The following is a 22,407-nucleotide window of genomic DNA, read 5'->3' on the forward strand; positions in this document are numbered from 1 at the left end:
TCCAATTGTTCCCCAGCTTCTAAAATGGACACTTTGGGAAGAGGAGATACGATTATTCAAGCCTCCCGGCTTGTTTTTATGCAGGGTCATCCAAAAGTGCCTTTAGGATGTTGAATGAGAATATCTGTCAAACGCCATGTTTTTTTCCTGTCACTTTATCTTTTTTCTAACTTACAATGATAGACTCCTCCTCTTCCCAAATTGTCCATTTTTGTTTAAAAGCTGAGGGACAGATGGAGAGAATTTATTTTATTTCTATTGTGATCGTATTTCCGGTTTCCGTTCCAAGACGAGCTCAATTATTTTGTTCAAACGAAATTTTTCACGTAGCATTCCTTGATCAAAGCTTTCCTACTCTAAATTATACGAATTTCGTAATAAGATTATGTGATCGAATTTTCAGGTAATAAAAGTAATCTTATGTCTCGGCTACAACCATCTTTCGTTTACGATAAATTCCGTCGCACCTGCTTCAGTCACTCGATTAGGGTTCTTCTTTTCTTCTCGCAATTCGTTCTCAGCCAATGAAAGAATGTAATCGGCGGAATGTAAAACCCAGATACAAATCAGTCGACGAGACAACGAAACGATGAGACAATGAGAAAATATCACTCAAATTCCTTTTTTGCGACCTAATTATTCAAATGATTGACGCGGACAATTTTCTCGTTAATGGTGAAGGTAAATAGAATGATGGAACAATCATGGGGCATCGATGAAATTTGTTTAGTATATATAACTTATATTGTACTCTTCGTCATTTAAAGTACTGAAAGGCGTTCGAATGTTTTATCATACTATTAATTTTATTTTTATGTGAACTTTTTTATTCTTATAAATATTTTTCCGAAATATTATCTTATTAAATATTAAATATTATTAAATATTATATTATCAGTGTGTATTGTAATTTATCAGCAAAACTAATAATAATGTAAACTAATGTAAAAACATTCATTGAAAATCATTAAATATTTATTTCTCAATACATATTTTACTAGCACACCCTGTGCTGAATAAAATAAAATAAATAATAAATAAAGTAAAAGTTAAATAAACAAGGGTTGAACTATTTTATTAAATATCGACTAAACCAACTATGACAGCTTTCGGTAGCCTCGTCAGCATCTCAGTGGGTGTACTAGTATAAACGGCACGTCAATTTGTTTATACATACAATTCTTTTTCACCCAGAAATTGTTTCACTTTACGATGTCATTGTAAATATTATTATACCGTACTCCGACTATGAAAACAATCGTGCAATATTGAGCGCGAGCATTTGTAAATTTACCACAGTTCAACAAAATCGAACGTATTTAATTAAATCTGACGTTCAGCGTGTGTCATCCAATATCGTCGGTTCGCGTAATCGGCCTAACAACTTGATAGGTTTAATGGAAATCACAGTGTTTCTGTACCCGTTGCCTCATTCGAGTCACTGCAAAAAGTAATGCAATTTGTAACGTAAATAATACTGAAAAAACATTCACGCTGGAACAGTTAATTTTTCCATGATTCTACACACCAGTGTTTATTATTCGCGTTCGCAAACATACGTTTTTATTTGATTCTGTACGAGCTGCAAGTTGCAGTGGTGCGAGCGTTCAATCTTATTATTATATACAGGGTGGGCCACGCGACGCGATCAGCTCAATTTATTCTGTTGCCAGTGGCTCGATCGGAAACTTTTTCAGCTAAAACAACATAGTTTACAGAGAGCTTCAAGACGATTGTAACAAATTTTTTGTTAAATCCTTGAATTCCGGAGTTTTTACCGGAGTCCTTTTTTCTCTCCGGAGTTGTCAAGGTCACCTGTTTTATAGGTTGACCTAAGATTTTTTTGTAGCCATCGTTTAGGAGATGCTGAGACGAATTCGACAAGACATATAGTTTTTTAACATATAGTTTTTCCACAATGTAAACAAAAAGAACTGTAAGTTTATCTGTAAAAAAAGCTTGAAAGGACTTCTCCGGAAAGGAAGGGTTGACAAAAAATTGGTATAAATCATCTTAAAGCTCTCCTTAAACTATGTCATTTCAGCTGAAAAAGTTTCCAATCGCACCACTAGCTGAATCGAGCTGATCACGTCGCGTGGTCCACCCTGTGTTTCCTAACAACGAACAAATCCATCGAACCCAGTGTCGATAAAAATTGCGATTTTCAATGTGTCAGGTAAAATCACGCGAAAAGATCTGAACAAAAAACTCTGCGAAACATTATGAAGAACTTCGTTCGATTAACGCGGAGTCCTATATTCAATGTTATTAAAGTTTTGGAACGTGATAAGGATAATTGAGCCGTTTATTTTGAAAGTGGCATAAGTCACTTTGTTTTTAAGTCGATATATTTAAGGGTTTGCATTTTTTAACACGTTTAAAAATATGGATGCTAACTTTCGAGAAGATTTACTGGTATTTGTTATCTCAGGATATTGATATTTTTCTCGGTATAAATAATTTCGTATAAACATTAAAAAATCACCACTTTTCATTACGGTAAAGTGACTTATGCCACTTTCAAAATAAACGGCTCAATTATATCGCTAAAAGAGTATTTTTGTGCAGTCGTCGATAAGGTTTCGCGAAACTTCAGCAATATTTGACGAGTTATCTCGCCGAAGTTATCTCGACGATTATTCGTTAGAGAAAACGGTATTAGCGTACGACTCGCGGGTTTCTTGACATTAAATTTAAACGGTTTATCTGCCGCAAGAAAATACTTTTCCGTAACTTTGGTTCCGACGAAAATCAACAACGGACGATTTCCACGCTTGAACGCACGTACGGCACAAATTAACGGCAGTATCAGCACTCCACTCGGAGAATTGAAGAGTGTCCGATGCAAGTGTAAATTCACGGTTGAAATTTATTTAATCCAATTAACGAAACCAACGAATAACATTTGTTCGCGAAAAATACGAATCAAGATGGTCGCAAGCTCGAGCGATTCGCGTTTTAATGAAATAAATAATTACGCGTTAAATGGTAGACTTTCCATTGCAACCAATTATCTGTAATTTACGAATCGGAATAATTTCGTGCTTTTGATAGTTCACTCTGCGAAACACAACGGCGTACGTTAACCAAGATGTTCAACAAATTCTTGAAACTTAATGGTCGGCGATCGCGGGAGGTAAAAAAGGAACAATTTAAATGCACTTTTACCTGAAGTTGACGCTGGAACAATGGAATCGCATGGCGGCGAGCGAAAAAGCCCCGGTGGACCAACAGACCGCGTGCCAGCTTCAGGTGCAAGCCGGTGAACTTTTTTCCGCTTGCACGCCGCGAACGTAATCTGTAACTGCCAGCCACGTTGCAGAGCTTCCCTCTTCTTTGTCGCGATAACACTCTGTACATACGGTTGTTAAAACAGACGAACGAAACGAAACGAAACGAAAAAAAAAAAAGGAAAGGAAAAATATATGCGTTTCCCCAGTCGCGAACCTTCTGTGCCGATGGCCCCGGCAAAATATTGCGATTGCCGAGTGTAAATGAAAATGGGATCGACGATGACGCGATATATCACTTTGATTGAAAGCTTTATTGCTGTCTGGACGCAAACAGCCGTGGTACGATCGTTTTTGATGTTCTGATCAAATTGAGACCAGCCCCTCGACCCGAACTGAACGGTAATAATGTAAATTGACAGATTTCGAACTTTCATCCCGCCCGATGGATATTTCGAGTTGCGTGTGCTTTAATGAAATAATTTTGATCGCGAGACGGGAACACTTCCGCGGAAAATTTCATTTATTTAACACGCGGAAGAACGGCCGTGCATGTAACAAACGGCGGGACCTTAACAAATTTATAATGAAATTCGAAAAACGACGTTCCCGCGAACGCGTTCGCAGGATTTCACAATTTCAGCGAATTCGTTTTTTCTTTTTTTTCTTTTTTCAAAGTTACGGTGTGTTGGACGTTGCAATTTTTGTTCGGTTGCTTTTCCGTTGAACGTGGCAATTTTTTTTTTCTTTTTTATAAAGTTTCGATTAATTTTTACTTGGCTGTATCTCGCCGCGGTGGAAAGATCGGGGCGATCTTAATGAAAAATGGCTAGATCAAATGGCAAAGAACACGTTGGAGAAGCTTAAGAACATCGAAATCTCCTCCTCGCTTTATTAAAATTATTGGATGAAGAGATGCGTTTTTATCGTATTTTCGTTTCTTAAAATTGACTTGGAAAACGTTTGTTTCGCATAACAATGCGCGATCTATCGAACAGAATGTTCGACGTTTGCTGGAATGAAGGATTTATGTTGCAAAATAAAACCTTAGCATTTTTCAGTAAATTTCTAATAAAAAGAGGTGTTACATACTTAACATGGAAACATAATGTTACTCCTGATGAGAGCTGATGATATGCAAAATAACCTCGGAAAATGCATTCTCGCGACAATCGGGATAAAATTAAAAAACAATTATTTAAACTGTATAGATAATTGCTAGGTATAACGCAAAATTATCTAGATAAATTCCAGAAAGAATTATACAATAATTGTTTTGTCCGTACGTTCGGTTAGTCGCCTAACGTACATGCGCGATCGAACTATTGTACGCTCGATTCGCGCTTCCTACGGCAAATTAATGACGTGGAAGGGTCTCTAGTAGTCTTAGAGAACTTTATTTTTTGTGTTGTACTCTCTGCGAGCGCTGGTGGAAGAATGCTCTTCCAACGCTGGAAAGTCGTGGAGGAGCACCCGTGGATGGAGGTAGATTGTTTATTATTGGTCAAGGCACGAATCACCCCTTGGAGGGGGGTGTCTGCCTTGACCCTTGTTGGGGCCTGAGAGGGTTTCCCCAATGGTGGGACCTTTTTATGGCCCTTGTCTCTGGACGCAACAATAATATCGAACATAGCATAACTGATTTAATAGACGAATGAGTGCGTGTTTGCGTGAATGCTGGAGAATTCTACAAGCGAGAGAATGCGAGCGAGAGAGCATGAGCGAGAGAAAGACGGACATAGTGCAAGAAACAAATGAGACGAATGATCGCGGCGTGAATGCATGCGAGAACGCGAGGACGAATTATTAACGTATAAAAGAGCACACGCGAATTTCCTTTGTCGAATAAATATCTTCCTTTAGTTTACTTCTTATTATATCGGAGACTCCGTTGTTTCAGCCGATCCTCATCCCGCCTAACTTTATAATTTTGCATAATGCTCCCCTCGAACCCCTCGGATGATTTTTCAACACTCCAACGGATTCGTGAATGTCGAATAAACAATTAGATTTCGAAGCGACGTGTGTCATGTGAATCCGTCATGGCAGATTAAAAGTCGTGTTTTGCTGGGAGGGGGGGGGGGGGAGAAGCGTTAATTGGAATGTTAAACTGTTTTGTGCAGCTAGTATAACGATTTGCCCAGATGCGATTCCCCAAGCCTTCGCGTGCTAAATGTTCAACTTTCGTAATTGCGCGCAATTAGAAAATAATTATTGTTCCCAGAAACTTCCGGCACATGAAACTTTTCTGCACTCGTTCCACGTATTTTCTGTATCGCTGCTGATGCACGACGTCCGTGGGGTGCAATTTTAATGGGGTGTTTGCCGAGCTAAATGGCTGTTACATACAGTGTACGCTGAATACATTCTAATTTTACATAGCGATTCTATATCTCGCATTTTAATGAAACTGACGATTTCTCGTAATTAGTAGCGCTTAAGTTTATCGCACGGTATTAAACAAAAGAGTTGTTTGTATATTCTAATGAGTGCAACGGAAATTTAAGCGGCGTAGAGAAGTTGCGCACTCTTATTTGTGGTTACAATGTTGTTTGCAGAAACTTGTGAGATAAAGGATCCCACGCGGTTTCAAAGTGGAAATCTTCTTTTTTCTTGTTTCATGCGTTTGTTGGACTGTGAATGCTTGTGCAAAAATTTACATGTCGGAATGCGCGAAATATATGCAAAATTAATGCAAAATATATTCAGGAGCATGAAATATACATGCAAAGATATGAAAACTATGTGAATATTGTTTTAATATCTGCACTGTTTATTATTATTTACTATTGCTACTGCTATTATTCTATCCACTACGATTAATCGTAATTTTTGTTACAATGTGTTACGACTGTTTCTCTATATCAAATTATATTACAATATTAAATTGTAGCAATTAATTTAATAAAATTATAATATTATATTGTACTAAATTATTTTTATATTAAGTATAAATTTAATTTATAGGCCGTAAATGTTCTTTCAACGTCACAGAATGTGATAAAAGTATATGTATATATTTTCCACTATTGTGCTTTTACTTCATTTAGAATTTCAATAGTTTCAGTATTTAAGATGTTACTAAGAGCTTGTTAGCATTCCAAATCTAGGATTTCTTTTTAAGACATATTCACATTTTTTTCTACTTTTCCTCTACGAGTAGTTAGGAGACTTTGATCTAGTTTATAAAAAAAGTAGAATTACTTACGATAATATGTTCGACTCTAATTTCATTATAACATCTGGTAATTCGTTTATAGACAATTAAATTACTCTATCCCAACAAGAACCTAAGTACATGTACTAGTAAAAGTACATTTTTTCCCGCCTTTTCTATGGAAACCGACCACTGTGCGTCGCGTGAACGGCCAACCGCCATTACTGCGAGGTTTAGTGCACACTGCGTCTTTTTCTTTAAAGGTTTCGACAATCTAGGAATACATGAAAACTTGATTGCCTCGTAAAGAATTAATGCTGCAGTTAATCTTAATTATCTAAATAAAACAATATGTAAGATAGTTACTTCTTTGATAGTATGCGTATGTCTCGTGTGGAGCATTATCGCCTCTAACCATGTTCCCCAATGAGTTACAATTTAGTCAATCGAATATACTGGGTGACACATTTAAATCGATCCAATCAAATGTCTACGGAGCCGTCGATGATACTAAAAAATGTTTCACACGTTTGTATGGTTTCTGGGAACATTTAATTTGATATTAATAAGATTTTTCTAGGCGAACCTGTCGAGGTTATAGGAAGGTCAATTATTTTAAATAATGATATATTTAATATATTTGTTAATATACTAGTCGATTCAATTTTAGAAAATAAAAATCTTTAAAGTCATATTATCAAATTATATTATTATTATTATTATTATTATTATTATATATATATATATATATAATAATAGATAATATATATATATATAGATAATATATATATATATCAAATTTTTTAGAAAATAAAAATCTTTAAAGTCATATTATCAAATTATATTATTATTATTATATATTATTATTATATATTATTATATTATATTATTATTATATATTATTATTATTATTATTATATATATATATATATATATATATATATATATATAATAATATAATTTGATAATATGACTTTAAAGATTTTTATTTTCTAAAAAATTTGATATATATATATATCAAATTTTAGATCTATTAATAATTTGATATATATATATATCAAATTTTAGATCTATTAATAATTTGATATATATACATATATCAAATTATTAATAGATCTAAAATGTCACTAGAGATTATAAAATAAAGTATCGTAAAATAATGGCACGGAAGAATAATTGAAAATAGATTATGAAATGATTGACGCCCTTTATGTACGTCCGACAAAGGCGCCTAAAAACATTTAAATCTCCTTTTTCACTCCTAGCTCATGTTTCGTCTAATGCTAGCGTACCCTAAAAAAGGGAAAAGAATAGCAATCTAAGTCGTATGAAAAGGCTATAAGGAAGTTTTTAATGGTACGAGGAAATGACACGATCACGGATAAGGGAACGGAGCCATGTTCGGCAGAGATAGGAGAAGAAATTGCCCTAAGTAAGTGGGGTGTTTCTTTAAAATGGAGGCTGCGGAGGATGTCTAGAAAAATCTAGGTCAGAGTTATCCAACTCGGTTTCAAAAGCCGAATCTATTCCCCGTTCTGTCTGCATCAACAGTGCGGGAACTTTCGCTGATGCCGCGGTATGCGGCTGAAAAGTAGTTAACACTATTATTCTCAATCAGGTTTAATGGTATTTCCATATCATTATGTTCAGCGTGGAAAGACCATTATAACGTAAGAGGTTTCACTTGTCCGCGGATTTACTTCGCAGCGGATAACGAAAATATTCGATCGTCATTTTTTTCTCCGACTTTTTCGCGTTGCGTTTCGAGGGAAGTTCTGTTTCGATAAAGTTTGAAAAAATACGAGCCGAGTTAAACGGGACACGGCGCGCGGTGTACGTCGCAGGTAAGAGTAAGCCGAAAATGTAAAACAAAGCTTTCCCATGACAAGCTCAATTTTTCTGGGAAAATGGAATTTAAAGCTTTCGCTACTTTAGTACTCGGCCGTGGAATTTATCCGTGTGCAACATTCGCGATTATGCGCGATCGTAACGCGATAATGGATAGTATTAATTATACGACTACTCGACTAATTATACAATGACTAAAAAAGCTGCGAGTTTCGCGATCTTCAATTGTTTGTAACTCATAACAACGTTAATTGATTTCGATGAAATTTCCAGGCTGCATATAAATTACAGAGACCTCCGAGATGCATTGTTTACATTGCCAAATAAAAAATTAGAAAAAAGCGGGTTTCGAAAAAAATACAAGTTACTATTTTTCACAACTATTTTTTAAATAGTTACGAACTATACAACGACTTCTCCCTAATGTATGGGCAATTTTTCGCACTGAATAGTTTTCCTTCTTTAAATTGTTAATCATGTTGATCTCCGTTTTTATCGTGCGGAATTTTGCACAATCGAAAACTATTGCACACACAATATTCACTTTAAATACTGCACGCCTAATAACAACACAGTTGAAAGCAAAAATCTCTTTTCGCAGTGTTTAGTTCGCCGGTTTAGTTTAGTTTTGCCGGGGACTGTCTTACAGTTTCGTCGCGGATCGGGTGACATGTTTACATTTTTTGCCTCAGTTCTCAAGGCCGCTGATCTATGCATTTCATACAACCGAGCGACATGCTTTTTTAGAGTGTAAACGATAATACTCTGTCAGTGAAAGAAAAATAAATTTCAGAAGTACATAGAATTTTTCGCAATGTTTGCCAGTGTTTTATAGTTTTATCGCGGTGTGTACATCAGTGTGTAATACGTTGACTGTGTCGTTCCATTGTTATACACTCAGTCGAAATACAGAGAATTAATAATGTTTCTAAAGAAGTTTCCAGAAATACATGAGCTAAATATCCAAGGAATAATAAATATCCAAATAAAAAAAAAAATCCAATATAATAAATATAAATATCCAAATAATATATCGATAAAATAAATAAATATCGAAAATAATAAAATATCCAAAAAATAATTGTAAAAGGAGAACGACAAGTTTATCGACACCTTTTGCACGCACAAAGAGTTTAACTTTTCAAAGTATTTTTTAAGTATTCTTTTCGTGCACTCATGAAACGCACTTTTTTAACTTTTAGGGTTGACAGGTTTCTGCACAACGATGTCCAATTCTAGACAACTTTGAGCGACGCAACCTTGCATAACAGAGACCAATTCTTGATCATTTTCAAGGTTGTTATGGCTCCACGCAACAGGGCCCAGTTCTAGACGATTTTAACCCTTTGCACCCGAGTGGTGACTCTGAGGCACCACTGATATCGTTAGTTCACGTTTCAAAATAATTTTTATATTAACGAAGTTTAAATTTAAAAAATTATTAAAAGTGTAACTGTCATCTCAAGTCATCGCAAGACTCAATTTCATATGCATTAAATATATAGATAACTTAATCCTTTGCACTCGAAGCTATTTTAACTGTAAATATAAAATCATTTTTCCAACTTATAATATTTATATTTTATATGACAAAATGCATTTTATGGATATGAAATTAACTCTTGGGACTCGCACAACAGTTACACTCTTAATAATTTCTTAAATCTAGACTTTGTTAATGTCAAAATTCTCTTGAAAGGTGATATAACAAATTTTAGTGGTGCCTCGGAGTCATCATTCGAGTGCAAAGAGTTAACACTTTATCGTCCGGTCGTGGTTGAGGCTGCCACTCAGTAAGGACTGGCTTAGTCGCGCGCGCATTTGCTCCCAGTACCGGCTAAATTTTCGCTATTCATTGTGTTGTGCTTATTCCTTTAAAAATAATAATAAATAATAATAATTATTATAATTATAATTCATAAGGATATGGGGAGGTCAGCATACAGGAGGTCAGCTACTAACAAAACAGTAAAGAAGCGAAAACCGTCGATAGCTAAAAGTCGATTAATAGGCTATCGGTCGATAAGCATTGGCAATCGAAAAGCCGATTAATAGGCTAGCGATCGATAAACATTGGCAATCGAAAAGCCGATAAATAGGCTAGCGGTCGATAAAGTGTTAATATTCATACAATATACTAATTTTCGTGTTTTTCATATAATACGATGAGACAGTTGTTATGTAGCTCATACATCGTTATGACAGTCACAAAGCGGCGTTGAAGGACGTAAGTCCGAACACCGAAGACTACCGACACGCAAAGTGCACACTTAGCGGCGCGGTGCCCCGTTCAGTGTCGTCACTCCAGCGGAGCGGGCTGCCGTAAGGAAAGGGTTAAGAGCACAGTCATTACTTAACGCTTAAGAAAATCTTCGTACAAAAGAGGACTGACCCTGCGTTATATGCGAATTTTCGGCGCGGCACAGTGGGAGTGTCACGGCGGACAACGCGCTCGTACCGAAAGGGTTAAAGGTCGTCGGGGCCTTGTACAACAGGCTCCAATTCTGGACAATCGCGGTCCCCTTCGAACCAACTCACACCGGCCACTTTCGACTCAGAAAATCAGTGTTTTCGCGACATTTTCGAATCCACCGAGATCCACTCGCAGACATTCTGGAACGACAAATATCGCAAAGACACTGATCGTCGAGGCTCGAAAAGTGTTATTGCTCGTGGTGCTCCTTGTGAGCTTCAAGCCTTGTAGTAACTTGCACGCTTTGTGTGCCGACTAAGACTCTATTTTTTGGCTAACCGGGCGCTGCAACAATTGGCTTCCCGGGAGACCTCTGTATCCACTGACGATGGATCAGGGTGGATAGACAGATCAGGACTGTTCGAATAACCGTGTGACATCCACGAGGTCACCTCGGTTATCCCTACCTTTACTTAACCTAGGGTGGGCGGCAAGGAATTACGGTCCAATCACGGCAATCCCAAATCAAGTGAGACTGCCCCAAAACGGTGGGCCGGGAGTGGCGGGAGAGTGGCAAAATGACTCCTGCTAGACCTCCCGCGCTGATGGGCCTACGTGCCCGAACAATGCCAGACCCAACCGTAGTTGACTGGACCGTACTCAAGGACCAGGAGACGTTATGACGGTGCCACATGTGCCCGGGAACGGCCCGGGACAGACCCATACCGTCCGGGTACCCAAACACATGGCGCCTGCCATAAATCCTGGCCACTTGGCCGTAACAAAAAGGGTGGCGCGCGTCGGCTCTTACGATGATGATCCCGTTGATTTCTGTTTCAGCACCACTGCCGCAACTGCGGTAAGATCTTCTGTCACGCGTGCAGCGACAACAACACAGCGCTGCCGAACTCGACGAAGCCTGTCCGCGTGTGCGACGAGTGTTACGTGTTCACGGTCGGCCGGTATACATCCGGTCAGTAACGTCCGGCGGTTCGATCGGTCGGATGTCGTGTAACGTCATAGCCGGACGGATGCTGCAACGACAGGAGGAAGCGGAATGAATCACGGAAGAAAAGATACGGGGTCCCTTTGTCTCGCACGTGCAGAACGGCGCAGAGGGCCGTGCACGGACGGGGAACGTCGACGACGGAGGATAACGAATACACTTTTATTCCCGAAGGTCGCGTCCGACGACGCTGGTCCCTGTCGGGGGCCGTTCATTTTCAATTCGACGCACGCGTCGCACGGAGAAAAGGGGATCGATGCGGGGGATGTTTCCCCGTTTCCCGTCGAATTCTTTTCATCGTGATATGATCGCGCGGCGTTCCCCGCGATTTACTCGTCGCGAGACACGGCCCGCCGGGTTTTCAGCGCGGTGAAAAGCGGGCCTCGAAGGGATTTTCGCGACTCGACGGTAAGACCCGACGACTGAAAGCGATTCCTCTACTTTTGTCCGTTTCCGAAGCACAATCTTCGTAATTCCTCGGCGGCTCCGCGGGCCGACGCGAGCGCGGAACAATCAAAAGATGCGGTTCCCGGGGAACAAATGCGATGCCTAGCCGAATTGGTAAGAGGGCTGCCGCGAAATGCAACGCGGACGCGTTCGTTAGGGCACACGCGGGGTCAAAAGTAACAGTCTCATATTGGACCACGATTGCAACGGAACTCTACCGTGCTACCTTGGATAACGCGGTTACGATGGCATCGAACTTCTCGGAGAATTTCGACGTCCGATTTTCGAATCGTTGGGTCGTTCGACTCGTGTGTCGCATCTTTAACTTTCGAATGGCCGGTCCATTTGGACGCGGAGCATTAATATTATTTGACCGTCGGATCTCGGACAATTAGTTCACTTTTTGCATGAAGGTTTACCGAGAAACTGACGTGTCCAGAAGTAGCTACCTTAAAAATATGTCGCGTAGAATTTATAAATAAAATGATGTAGTCGTCCTGGACATGTGCTCGGTTATATTTTTGTCGACAAGACCGTCGTTCGAGTTTGAATGCTAGAAATACCGTGTCCTCAACGCTGCTAATGCACATTGTTTCGTAGCAATGAGAAAATTCGATTGATTGAAACTTCGCACGATTTCTGTGATAATTAGACTGCGGATTTTATATCCTGATTATTTCTAAATATGGCCAGGGAAGTTATTAAACTTCTCTTATTAATCTTCTGTAAAGACGTGGGAAAAATTTAAGAACGTTCCTGCATTGTTCTCAATTTATTACAATCGTTAACGAAGCAGATATATTTTTATTTGACTTACATTTAGTACAATTTGCTTGGAAAGTTTCTATTTTGCATAAAGATCCGCAGTCCGATTACAATATATGTTTCAACGAAGAGGTTTATTAAACATTTCCTCGTAGAGAAATTCTTATAATTCCAATAACCCGAATTATTTGAGATTTGTCTGCATCTTCGTTGTAACATAAATTCTATTTTAGAACATCACCCGACACGTCTGACCTAATTCTTTATTGTATTTTCGCATAGCTGAAACACGATTGCATTGGCACAGCGTCTATAAAAATGTTTTCGGATTATTTTCGTAGATTTTAGTCTTTTATTTCAACGTGTCCATTAAATTTTGAATGTCCAAAATGAACACTGGAATGATATTGTTTTTCATAATTAATGTTATGAAGCATACCTCGCGTTAAAACGAAGAAACCAGACAAATCCACAATAATTTCTGCTTTATTAGAGTTTAAAGATGAGGCACCGAATTGAACAACCCTTTGTTCACGTATTCACAGTAAATAATTCACGGTAAAGTGTTCGAACATCTGTTAATCGAATAATTTTATAAAAATTGATCCAAATAACTTGAATTTGTTGGATACGTTAGACGAGCCAGTTCACCAAAGTTTTACTAGTTTTAGCAGAAAGTTGAAATTGATTGGAACGATAAACAAAAAACTGCAAAATTTCAGTTTGAAGACTGCTTTTTATAGATCTGAGTAACTCGCATGCATGATGAAACCTGCGTGGTAGTGTACATATTTAAGGAAATTTTAAAAGCTGTATACACTGTTCTATCACTTATTCCCTACTTTTTGTTTTGCAAAGTAGCAAATGTTTGCCAATCTGGCAATTTGCCAATTGCAATAATTTGGCAAATGAGCGTATCATTTTGTGTACTTTTATCATTTTCTTCGTCATTGTGAGAAGAAGATAATTAAAATTTATGTTAATTTACTCTTGCTTAAGGACATTTTTCCTAAATGAGAAAGTTGAAAAATTGAATTTTTCCAATGCCACCGTTGTGCGCCGGCAACGAACGTATTTTATTGAATTTGTAATTAAGTATCAATTAAAATCCATTTTTGATGAAGTTTATCAGTTTACTTTAGTATAATGTATGTACAAGATAAACTAATTCCATTGAAAATAGATCTTAATTTACTTTTTAATTTGCGAAACTGTAATTTCACGTTAACTCTGGCTTAATATTTGTGATTCTCGAAGACTCTCGTGATCGACTGTATGGTGCATGTACAATTCAATAGATATGCATATGTGTGGATTATGTAACTGTATAATACATAGGTATGTATACATACACACGTATAGTATACGCACACAGAAACATATTCACCTCCCTTGCAAGAGCATAAGTGTACCTTAGATTGTTTTGAAGGGGGAGGAGGTGAGTTCTGAACTATGTGGATTTCCACCTTATTAAATCCACTACATTTAAACTCTGTATTGTTCGAGGCAGCACTGCGTTATGTTTACTACAAATATTTTCATACCAAAATTTTATGTAACTAAGTAGTAGTTAATAAAAATAACGTTATACTATTACGTTCCTGCTTCAGAGAACAATGAAATAAGTAATAAATTCTAAATTCCATATAATTCGTATTATTTCTTATTAATTTCTGTTTAATGTTGAGGGTAAATGTCGATAATGTGTAACATCGTACAATCTTTATTCAAGAAGTAACAGACTCTAAAATGCTTATATTAGTTACCCAAACTTCTGGTAAACTTTCGAAAGTAGATGTTTATGTTATCATCCTTTACCCTATTATTTTATCAAGAATATTAGACAAAGAAAAGAGCACCCAGCTTATAGCGAGGAAAATTAACAGAAATTATAGTTATCAGGATTAATATTCTTTACAATTTTCTTTTGCTACATCGATGTATAGTAAATTCTCCCAAATTGTCCCTCAGCTTGTAAACAAAAATGGATGATTTGGGAAGAGAAGATATTATTATTTGAACCTCGCGGCACATTTTTATCGGCGATTAATCATATCTCCGTTTCCCAAATTGTCCATTTTTGTTTAGGAGCTGAACGACAATTGGAGAGAATTTACTGTAATCGTATCTGCTCTTCCCAGATTGTCCATTTTTGTCTACAAGCTGACGAACAATTTGGTAGAATTTACTGTAGCTTGAATTACGTGCACTTTGGGCATTGTTGTTTATTTTATTGTTCGTTGGAGCAAGAACGTGAACACTAAACAGTGGCTGTCTTTATTATTGTCGGCTGCCTTATCTGAGATTATTATTGAGCAAGGACGGTTTCGCTTTATGACACGTAATATCCAAGTTGTTAATAAAAAATGAAGACTGGAGAAAGAGTGTCACAACCGTTCTGTACCCCAAGGCGGTAGTAACGCGACGTGGGGTCGATAGTAACGCAATATATTTTTTTAAGAGGTGAATACCCTTGGCAAAGTCGAGAAATCGATCATTCGAAAATGATGTGTTTCTCGGTAAACTTCGGCGATTCTTTTAAGTCGAAGCGAATTTTTGATTCGTGCACTTTTCTTCTTATCATTAAATAAATGATACGATACAATTATGTCATCTAAGGATATACAGGGTGTCCCGAAAATGTCTTGCAAACTGGAAATGAGAAGTTCCTGGGATCATTTGAAGTAACTTTTTCCTTAGCGAGAATGCAACCCGTGGCTTCGTTTACGAATTATTAACGAAAAACACTGACCAATGAGAGGCGAGCTCGTCTAGCGCTTACCGGCCGAGCCAGTGAGCGCGCGAAGCCCAGTTCCGCTCGTTGGCTCGGCCGCCTTGCGCCACCATATCTCACCTCTCATTGGTCACTCTTTTTCGTTAATAACTCGCAAACAAAGCCGTGGATCGCATTTTCGCCAAGGACAAACTTACTTCAAATTACCTCAGGAACCTCCCATTTTCGGATTGCGAGACATTTTTGGGACACCCTATATAATGATATCGTTAAATAAATCAAAGGTGAAAGGTGAATCAAATAGCTGCTATTTTCTGAAAAATCCAATATTTCGATATTGGCTCCAACGGGTGCCCCCCTTTTTTCAAGGGTAACGTGAAATTAAAAGGAGTCTGTGTTTTGGTGACATGACATCGGGAAAATGGTCGTATAATTTTTAGATATGTAACTCAAACTTTTAGTAAATACCGTTTAAATAACTTGTAATAAGATGTACATATTGTTTTCGACAAAACATGATTTTATATAATAAACAAAGATTGTTCATCTTCCTTATTTTTCAACCGTTCAAATATATGTGCCGTCATCGATTAATATATTCATTAAACTGGATTGTAAACGAAGAGAACTAGCATAATTGCATTCGTTCGGTGACTTGATAAAAAAAGAAACTACGTAAATATAAATCAAATTCCTTAACGAGTCACATTCTTTTTATTTGATTACAGATTATGTCAGTTTTACGACTAATAATATTAATCCGTATAAATAATATTGTTTAATGCTTTCTTCGTCTGCTCAATGCACATTTTTCATTTGCTTGCAGGAACTGCACGAATGGTAGCATACGAGACAAAAGTACTCCTTACGTTCTTTATAATTTTCTTATTCATTTCTATTCATGGTTTTATTGTTTTTTTACAACTTCTTCCTTCAAACTTTGAATTCTTCCGCTCTGATTTGTTCATGCTCACAAGGGTCGGTGTAAAGAATTTACATTGTGGGTGGTCGACTGTTTGTTCGTGCTACCTTCATTTAAATCTTTTTAATCTGGAGTTTATGAAAATGTTTGACTTGTTCTGGCACAAACTGTTCGTGATTCAGTCGTTGGTCCCGTGTTCTACGGTTGCGAGTTTCACCGACGAGTGTCCATAAGCCATGAGAATTACGTTACTTTCGATCCCGGCTACTGACCTTAATCGAAAACATTATCCAACGATCAGTATTACATTCACAAGGATCGAAATCGAAGACTATACACAGGAAAAAAGCACTCACTCGCGTAAAGAATACTAACATCACAATTTTTTAAGCATAAGATATATGTTATTTTTAGGATGTCGACTTTGTTCGCTACGTATTAGACGTACAAATGAATTAAATATTCTCTTGAAATAAATTCACCGTTCATTATCAGAGAAATCAGAAATTCGCTAATCCTTAAAATATTCGTCGTAACTGTTAATGATCCGGGTTACTCTCTTTTCACCGATAATTATTTCATCGATGATCATTTCACCGACACGTTTAGATCTCCGGCAATCATTTCACCGACGCGAAGTTTTGTCAATATTCATTTCACGACGCACCTAAATTCATCGACAATCATTTCATCGACATCGAATTTCGTCGATAATTTTTACTTGTTATTTTTATTTCATAAGAAAACAGCCCTGCAAACGATATTTTAAACCATTTGTTGTATTTATAATTTTATTTTATTCATATTATTAATAACAAATAAATACGTAATTTATCATAAATTTTATTAACGTTATTAACGCTAGATTTACGGAATCCGTCAAAATGGCGGTTCACCAATGTTTTAATTTACGATTATTCATATCGTAAAGATACGTTTACGAATTATTTATTCAATGTATATGTTACTTACGGCAAATGTTTCAATAACACTTGTTCAAAATCAGAATAAATGTTTTATTGTTGCTTTTATGAACTGATATAAAACAGCTGTTTTTCGTGCTCCGTAAATCTAGTGTTAATAGATACATATTTAACGCATAACGCAGCAGAGATCGACGGCATGGATATAAACATTGTTGGCAAAACTCGGTGAAATAATTGTCGGAGATCCAAACGTCTCGGCGACATGATCGCCGGCGAATGAATACGGTCGTTGAGATGATTCTCGATGAAATAACTGTCGGTGATTCCGACGGGTCCCAAGGTGGCATAACTTTTATACCGTTCCCAAGGTTTTCATTTTCGTATTAGCTAAATAATTGGACTGCAGCAACAGGTGATAATCTGATTGGCCAAGCTCTGATGAATAAGCCGCATGGGGGAAAATTAACCAGCTCACAGAACAGATGGCATATAAATCTTTCATACGGGTTCCGCAGCACTTTTCTACAATTGAAATTCTACGACCGACTAAATAATTATGTCATCTGTTTTGTCACCGTATATGATATCCTATAAGTGTTACAGTTTAACGTCTTGCAATCCGAAGCTGACGAGAACGTATCGGAATACGAGAACAGCTCGTGATTGATTCCATGAAAATGCACGGACAGAGTAATCGTGTGTTCATGTTTTGTTTTTGATACGCATGTGTACGCTCCGATTGTAATTTTGCATCCGATATCCGCGAGTACGGCTGTAATCAAATTTTGAACCGTCTACAATGTTACTTTTGGCTCCGATTCTAATCGTCGAATTTTGGCAACCTCGACGCGACGTTTAGAAAAAGAAAGAACGCTCTTTGTAAAAGAGATCCGTTATGTTTGTTCCATCGGGAGCACGGCGCCGTTACGTTTGCGTTAACATTACGATGGTATTTTTTCAAATTTTGCGCGGCCGGGTCTTTTACTTTCCATGAATATGGATCCGCCAGCGGATTTGGAGTTGTGAAATGTTGAAACTGCAGATACGCTTACGCTGTAGTTTTTTTTTTTGTTTTTCTTTTTTTTTCGAAACGCGTGCCTGTACAATGGTATTTTTAAGAGATTCTGTAGCGATGAAGAGATTTTATGCGAATAAAAGGCTGATTTTATATTTTTTCGTGCCGGTGTTCTCTGCCCCTGTTGTTTGTTGGTTACGCGATACTTTTAGAATAGTAACGACAAGTGTTTCTCGTATAACACCGGTGGCCGGGTTCCAAACAAAATGCTGCGTTGCGCGAACCCATGCTCTGTGCAAGCCAAAGAACCGAATATTATAAATGCGAAGTGACATATATTTTCATACGAGCCTGTTTTTCGAATAAATCGATGTTAAGTGTTCGTAGAGTACGCGCGTAATTGTGCACATGATCTCACTTACGCCTGCGTTCGAAGATATTAAGGGTGAGAGGGAGAGAGAGAGAGAGATGAAAATTGAAATAAAACTACTTTCTGATCAAGGGCTTTTTGTTTTATTAATTAAAACTATTTTCAACTTACGAAGTCACTTTTTCAACATGTTGAATGCCACGCCGGTTTTACAGAAATTGCCTGCGGCAACGATGAATTTTCTATTATGTGAAATTATTGTTATTATTATTATTATTTTATGTGATATTATCTGCACTAGATAAGTTACAGTGTATAACCATGTTTGACATGTTAATTGCGACGGGGATCACAGTTTGAATTGACGATGATAATACAAAATTTTAGATATTGACATTTCTTTTAAATTATATGAGCCGTTTATTTTGAAAGTGGCATAAGTCACTTTGTTTTTAAGTCGATATATTTAAGGGTTTGCGTTTTAACACGTTTAAAAGTATGGATGCTAACTTTCGAGAAGATTTACTTGTATTTGTTATCTCAGGATACTGATATTTTTCTCAGTATAAATAATTTCGTATAAACATTAAAAAAATCACCACTTTTCATTACGGTAAATGCCACTTTCAAAATAAACGGTTCATATATATTTCTATCAATTTGGGCGCGCCGGTCACCGGTGGCCCCCATTGGCGTCACCGCCAAGTAGAATGCCGGTCACCGGTGACCCTCGTGGCATTCAACGTGTTAAACAATTTCGTCGCTTTCCCAATGGTTATTGACCATTGCGCGTCGCGCATACATCCTTAACCTTTTGGGCACGACGCGCCACTACAGTGGCTTGCTCTAGTAGCTCACTCGCTCATCGTTTGAACCAAATAATCGTCTTCATATGCATCGTTTCACACTTCTTTTGTCTTCACATCGATTTACAACAGTCTACAGGGTGTCCCAAAAATGTCTCGGAATCCGGAAATGGCGGGTTCCTCGGATCATTTGAAGCAACTTCTTCCTTTACAAAAATGTTCTCCGAGGCACCGTTAACGAGTTATTAACGAAAAACAGTGACCAATAAGAATCGAGTACGGCTGACGCGAGCCGGCCCAGCCAACCAGCGCGCGAAGCCCAGTTCCGCTCATTGGCTCGATCGCCTCGCGCCAGCTGAGCTCGCCTCTCATTGGTCACTGCTTTTCGTTAATAACTCGTTAACGGTGCCTCGGAGAAAATTTTTGTAAAGGAGAAAGTTGCTTCAAATGGTCTCAGGAACCCGCCACTTTCGGATTGCGAGACATTTTTGGGACACCCCCTGTATATACAGTATCAGACTCTGTACAGTACACATCAGACTCTGCCGTCCAGAGAAATATAACCTCGCGCAGAATTCAGCCGTACCTAAAAGGTTAAGCCGCGTTGCAAGAATGATAGCGAGTCAATTTTCACGCGACCCTCGGGGCGTGAGAATTAGGGTACACCGGTCGAGATATCAGAGTCTCGTAGCAATCATTGATACAACGGAATGATTAAAGGTTCGCCGGCGATAGAAATGTACGGGGGAACCTTCTAATCGATGTAATATCTCATTCGGAGACATTAAGGAGTCAATCGTTCGAAAGAGGCGGCCGAAGAACAGGGGGTGTTCCAGGCACGCGGAAACCGTGCCCGCAGAAAATGGCGGCCATAATGTGCAATCTACCTGCCGAACGTAAATTCGTTTCTCGCAGCTGCCTACACGCTCCCTCTAATCTTTGAAAGGAGAACCGCACGCCATTCCATCGACTCGCCGCCGCCGCCGCCGCTGTTGGAAAAGCAGTAAAACAGTCCCTGGCCACCTTCCACGGTGCTCTTATCCTTTCTAGACGTTAACAATGCCTGCCACCGTGGGATCTTACGATGTATCTATGTACAACGCCGTATATACGTACGTACAGGGTGTTTCACTTTAATCAGACAATGCCCGGCACGTCTGCACCCTGGTAAGCCGCGAAATTTCATCTTTAGCTACCTGGCTGTTTTTCAGGAAGGCACAACAACGTTACAGAGACACGGAACGTTTCATCTGTACAACGTGGGTTCGTTATCCGTGATTGATATTCACTATAGACCTTCAATTCATTAGGGTAAGTGTAGGCATTGCCGCGGTTTCTCGACGCGAAGGCGAACTATGACGGAGAAAATAAAACCTTTCACGCCGATAAACTGACAGCTTGAGCTATACCTGGTTATTCTTTAACTTGAACATTTACTTTTCGCAAGATATCGGAACTCTGAAAGCACAAATTTCGTTTAAAAGCGTAATGTGAAGACACCATACGTGCGCATATACAAGGTTATCCAAAATAGAATATAGGAAGTTTTTTCAAAATAGGAAACAAACTATTTTGTATTTTATTGGTTTTTTTATTTAATTATCTAGTATTATTCTATGACAAGACCAATTACGCGTTTCGACCAAAATCCACACCAAATTCTTGGACTGTATTAACAAAAACAATGCGCTTATGTGCAAAGCACATGGATGACCTTGACAACTCTGAAAAAAATATCTTTGAACAAAATAATTTTTTATGTTTTCCTTTATCTACCGTTATCTTCATTGTTCGAAGTATTAAAAGCAGCAATAATACTTTGTTATCACAAGGATGTATTATTTATTATAAATTTTATTTATATTTTAGTGATATTTTATTAATAATTATTATTCATTTCATTTATATATTTCGTACACACTTTTTACGAACGTCGTTAAATTTTCCATCGAATTTGCGATGTTACCTTTCATTTTCAAAGAACACTGAAATAATACTTTCGTCGATCACATTTACCATTCTCATTGAATATTTTTATATTTAGATAGTACTATAACAATTGATCACTCTCGACTGATCGGTCGAAGAGGGATGATTGGATTTTAAGGGGTTACTGCAAATTGAATTAAAATGCATTCCTGCGGAAGTTTGTTAACTTTCGAAGATTCACATTGCAGCTGAAAGACCGAGTTTTATGACGGATCCATTTAAGTTTGTGGAAAATTCGGATATCCGGATGAAAAATCGACATCGCGGAAAAAAGATTGGATTTCGTTGGTTCGATTCGAATCGACTGTAAAATGCTTTATTATTAAGATCTTCCAAATTTTGAGAGCGCAAATAAAATCTGGAAGATCTTACTTTAATACTTACTTTAATAAATCTTTATTATTCTTACTTTAATACTTACTTTAATAAATCTTTATTATTCTTACTTTAACCCCTTCACGACTAAGGGAAACATTTTTCCCCATCTTAAAATTGACGATTGTCGTATTTAATTATTGGCTATTTCCGGTACAAAACGCAATTTGCCAGCACGCAACACGCAAAAAGCGGACAAAATGAAAAGAAGTGCAAATTGTGCTAATCGCCGCATAATATATGCACTATGTGCAATGTTCATCTTTGCTTCACAACCAAAAGAAATTGCTTCGCAGAATATCACAATTAGCACACCATTTTGTGTAGTAATATACTTCATAATTTGATATTATTTTAGTTAACATTTCGTTATAATAAATCAATAAATCAAAGACATTTCATAA

General features: G+C 37.6%; 1 protein-coding gene across 3 annotated transcripts in view; it reads left to right on the plus strand.

Moving 5' to 3' along the window:
* LOC117224946 (protein RUFY3) overlaps positions 1 to 18,618 on the plus strand; it is a 57,935-nt gene extending 39,317 nt beyond the window's left edge. For all 3 annotated transcript variants that reach the window (XM_033478183.2, XM_033478181.2, XM_076526116.1), the window contains exon 12: positions 11,489 to 18,618. In XM_033478183.2, the coding sequence (XP_033334074.1) occupies positions 11,489 to 11,629 (141 nt within the window). In that variant the 3' untranslated portion in view covers positions 11,630 to 18,618. The remainder of the gene's footprint in view (positions 1 to 11,488) is intronic.
* Positions 18,619 to 22,407: the final 3,789 nt, after the last annotated feature.

Source organism: Megalopta genalis, chromosome 13 (assembly GCF_051020955.1).
Source record: "Megalopta genalis isolate 19385.01 chromosome 13, iyMegGena1_principal, whole genome shotgun sequence".
NCBI classification, from domain to species: Eukaryota; Metazoa; Arthropoda; class Insecta; order Hymenoptera; family Halictidae; genus Megalopta; species Megalopta genalis.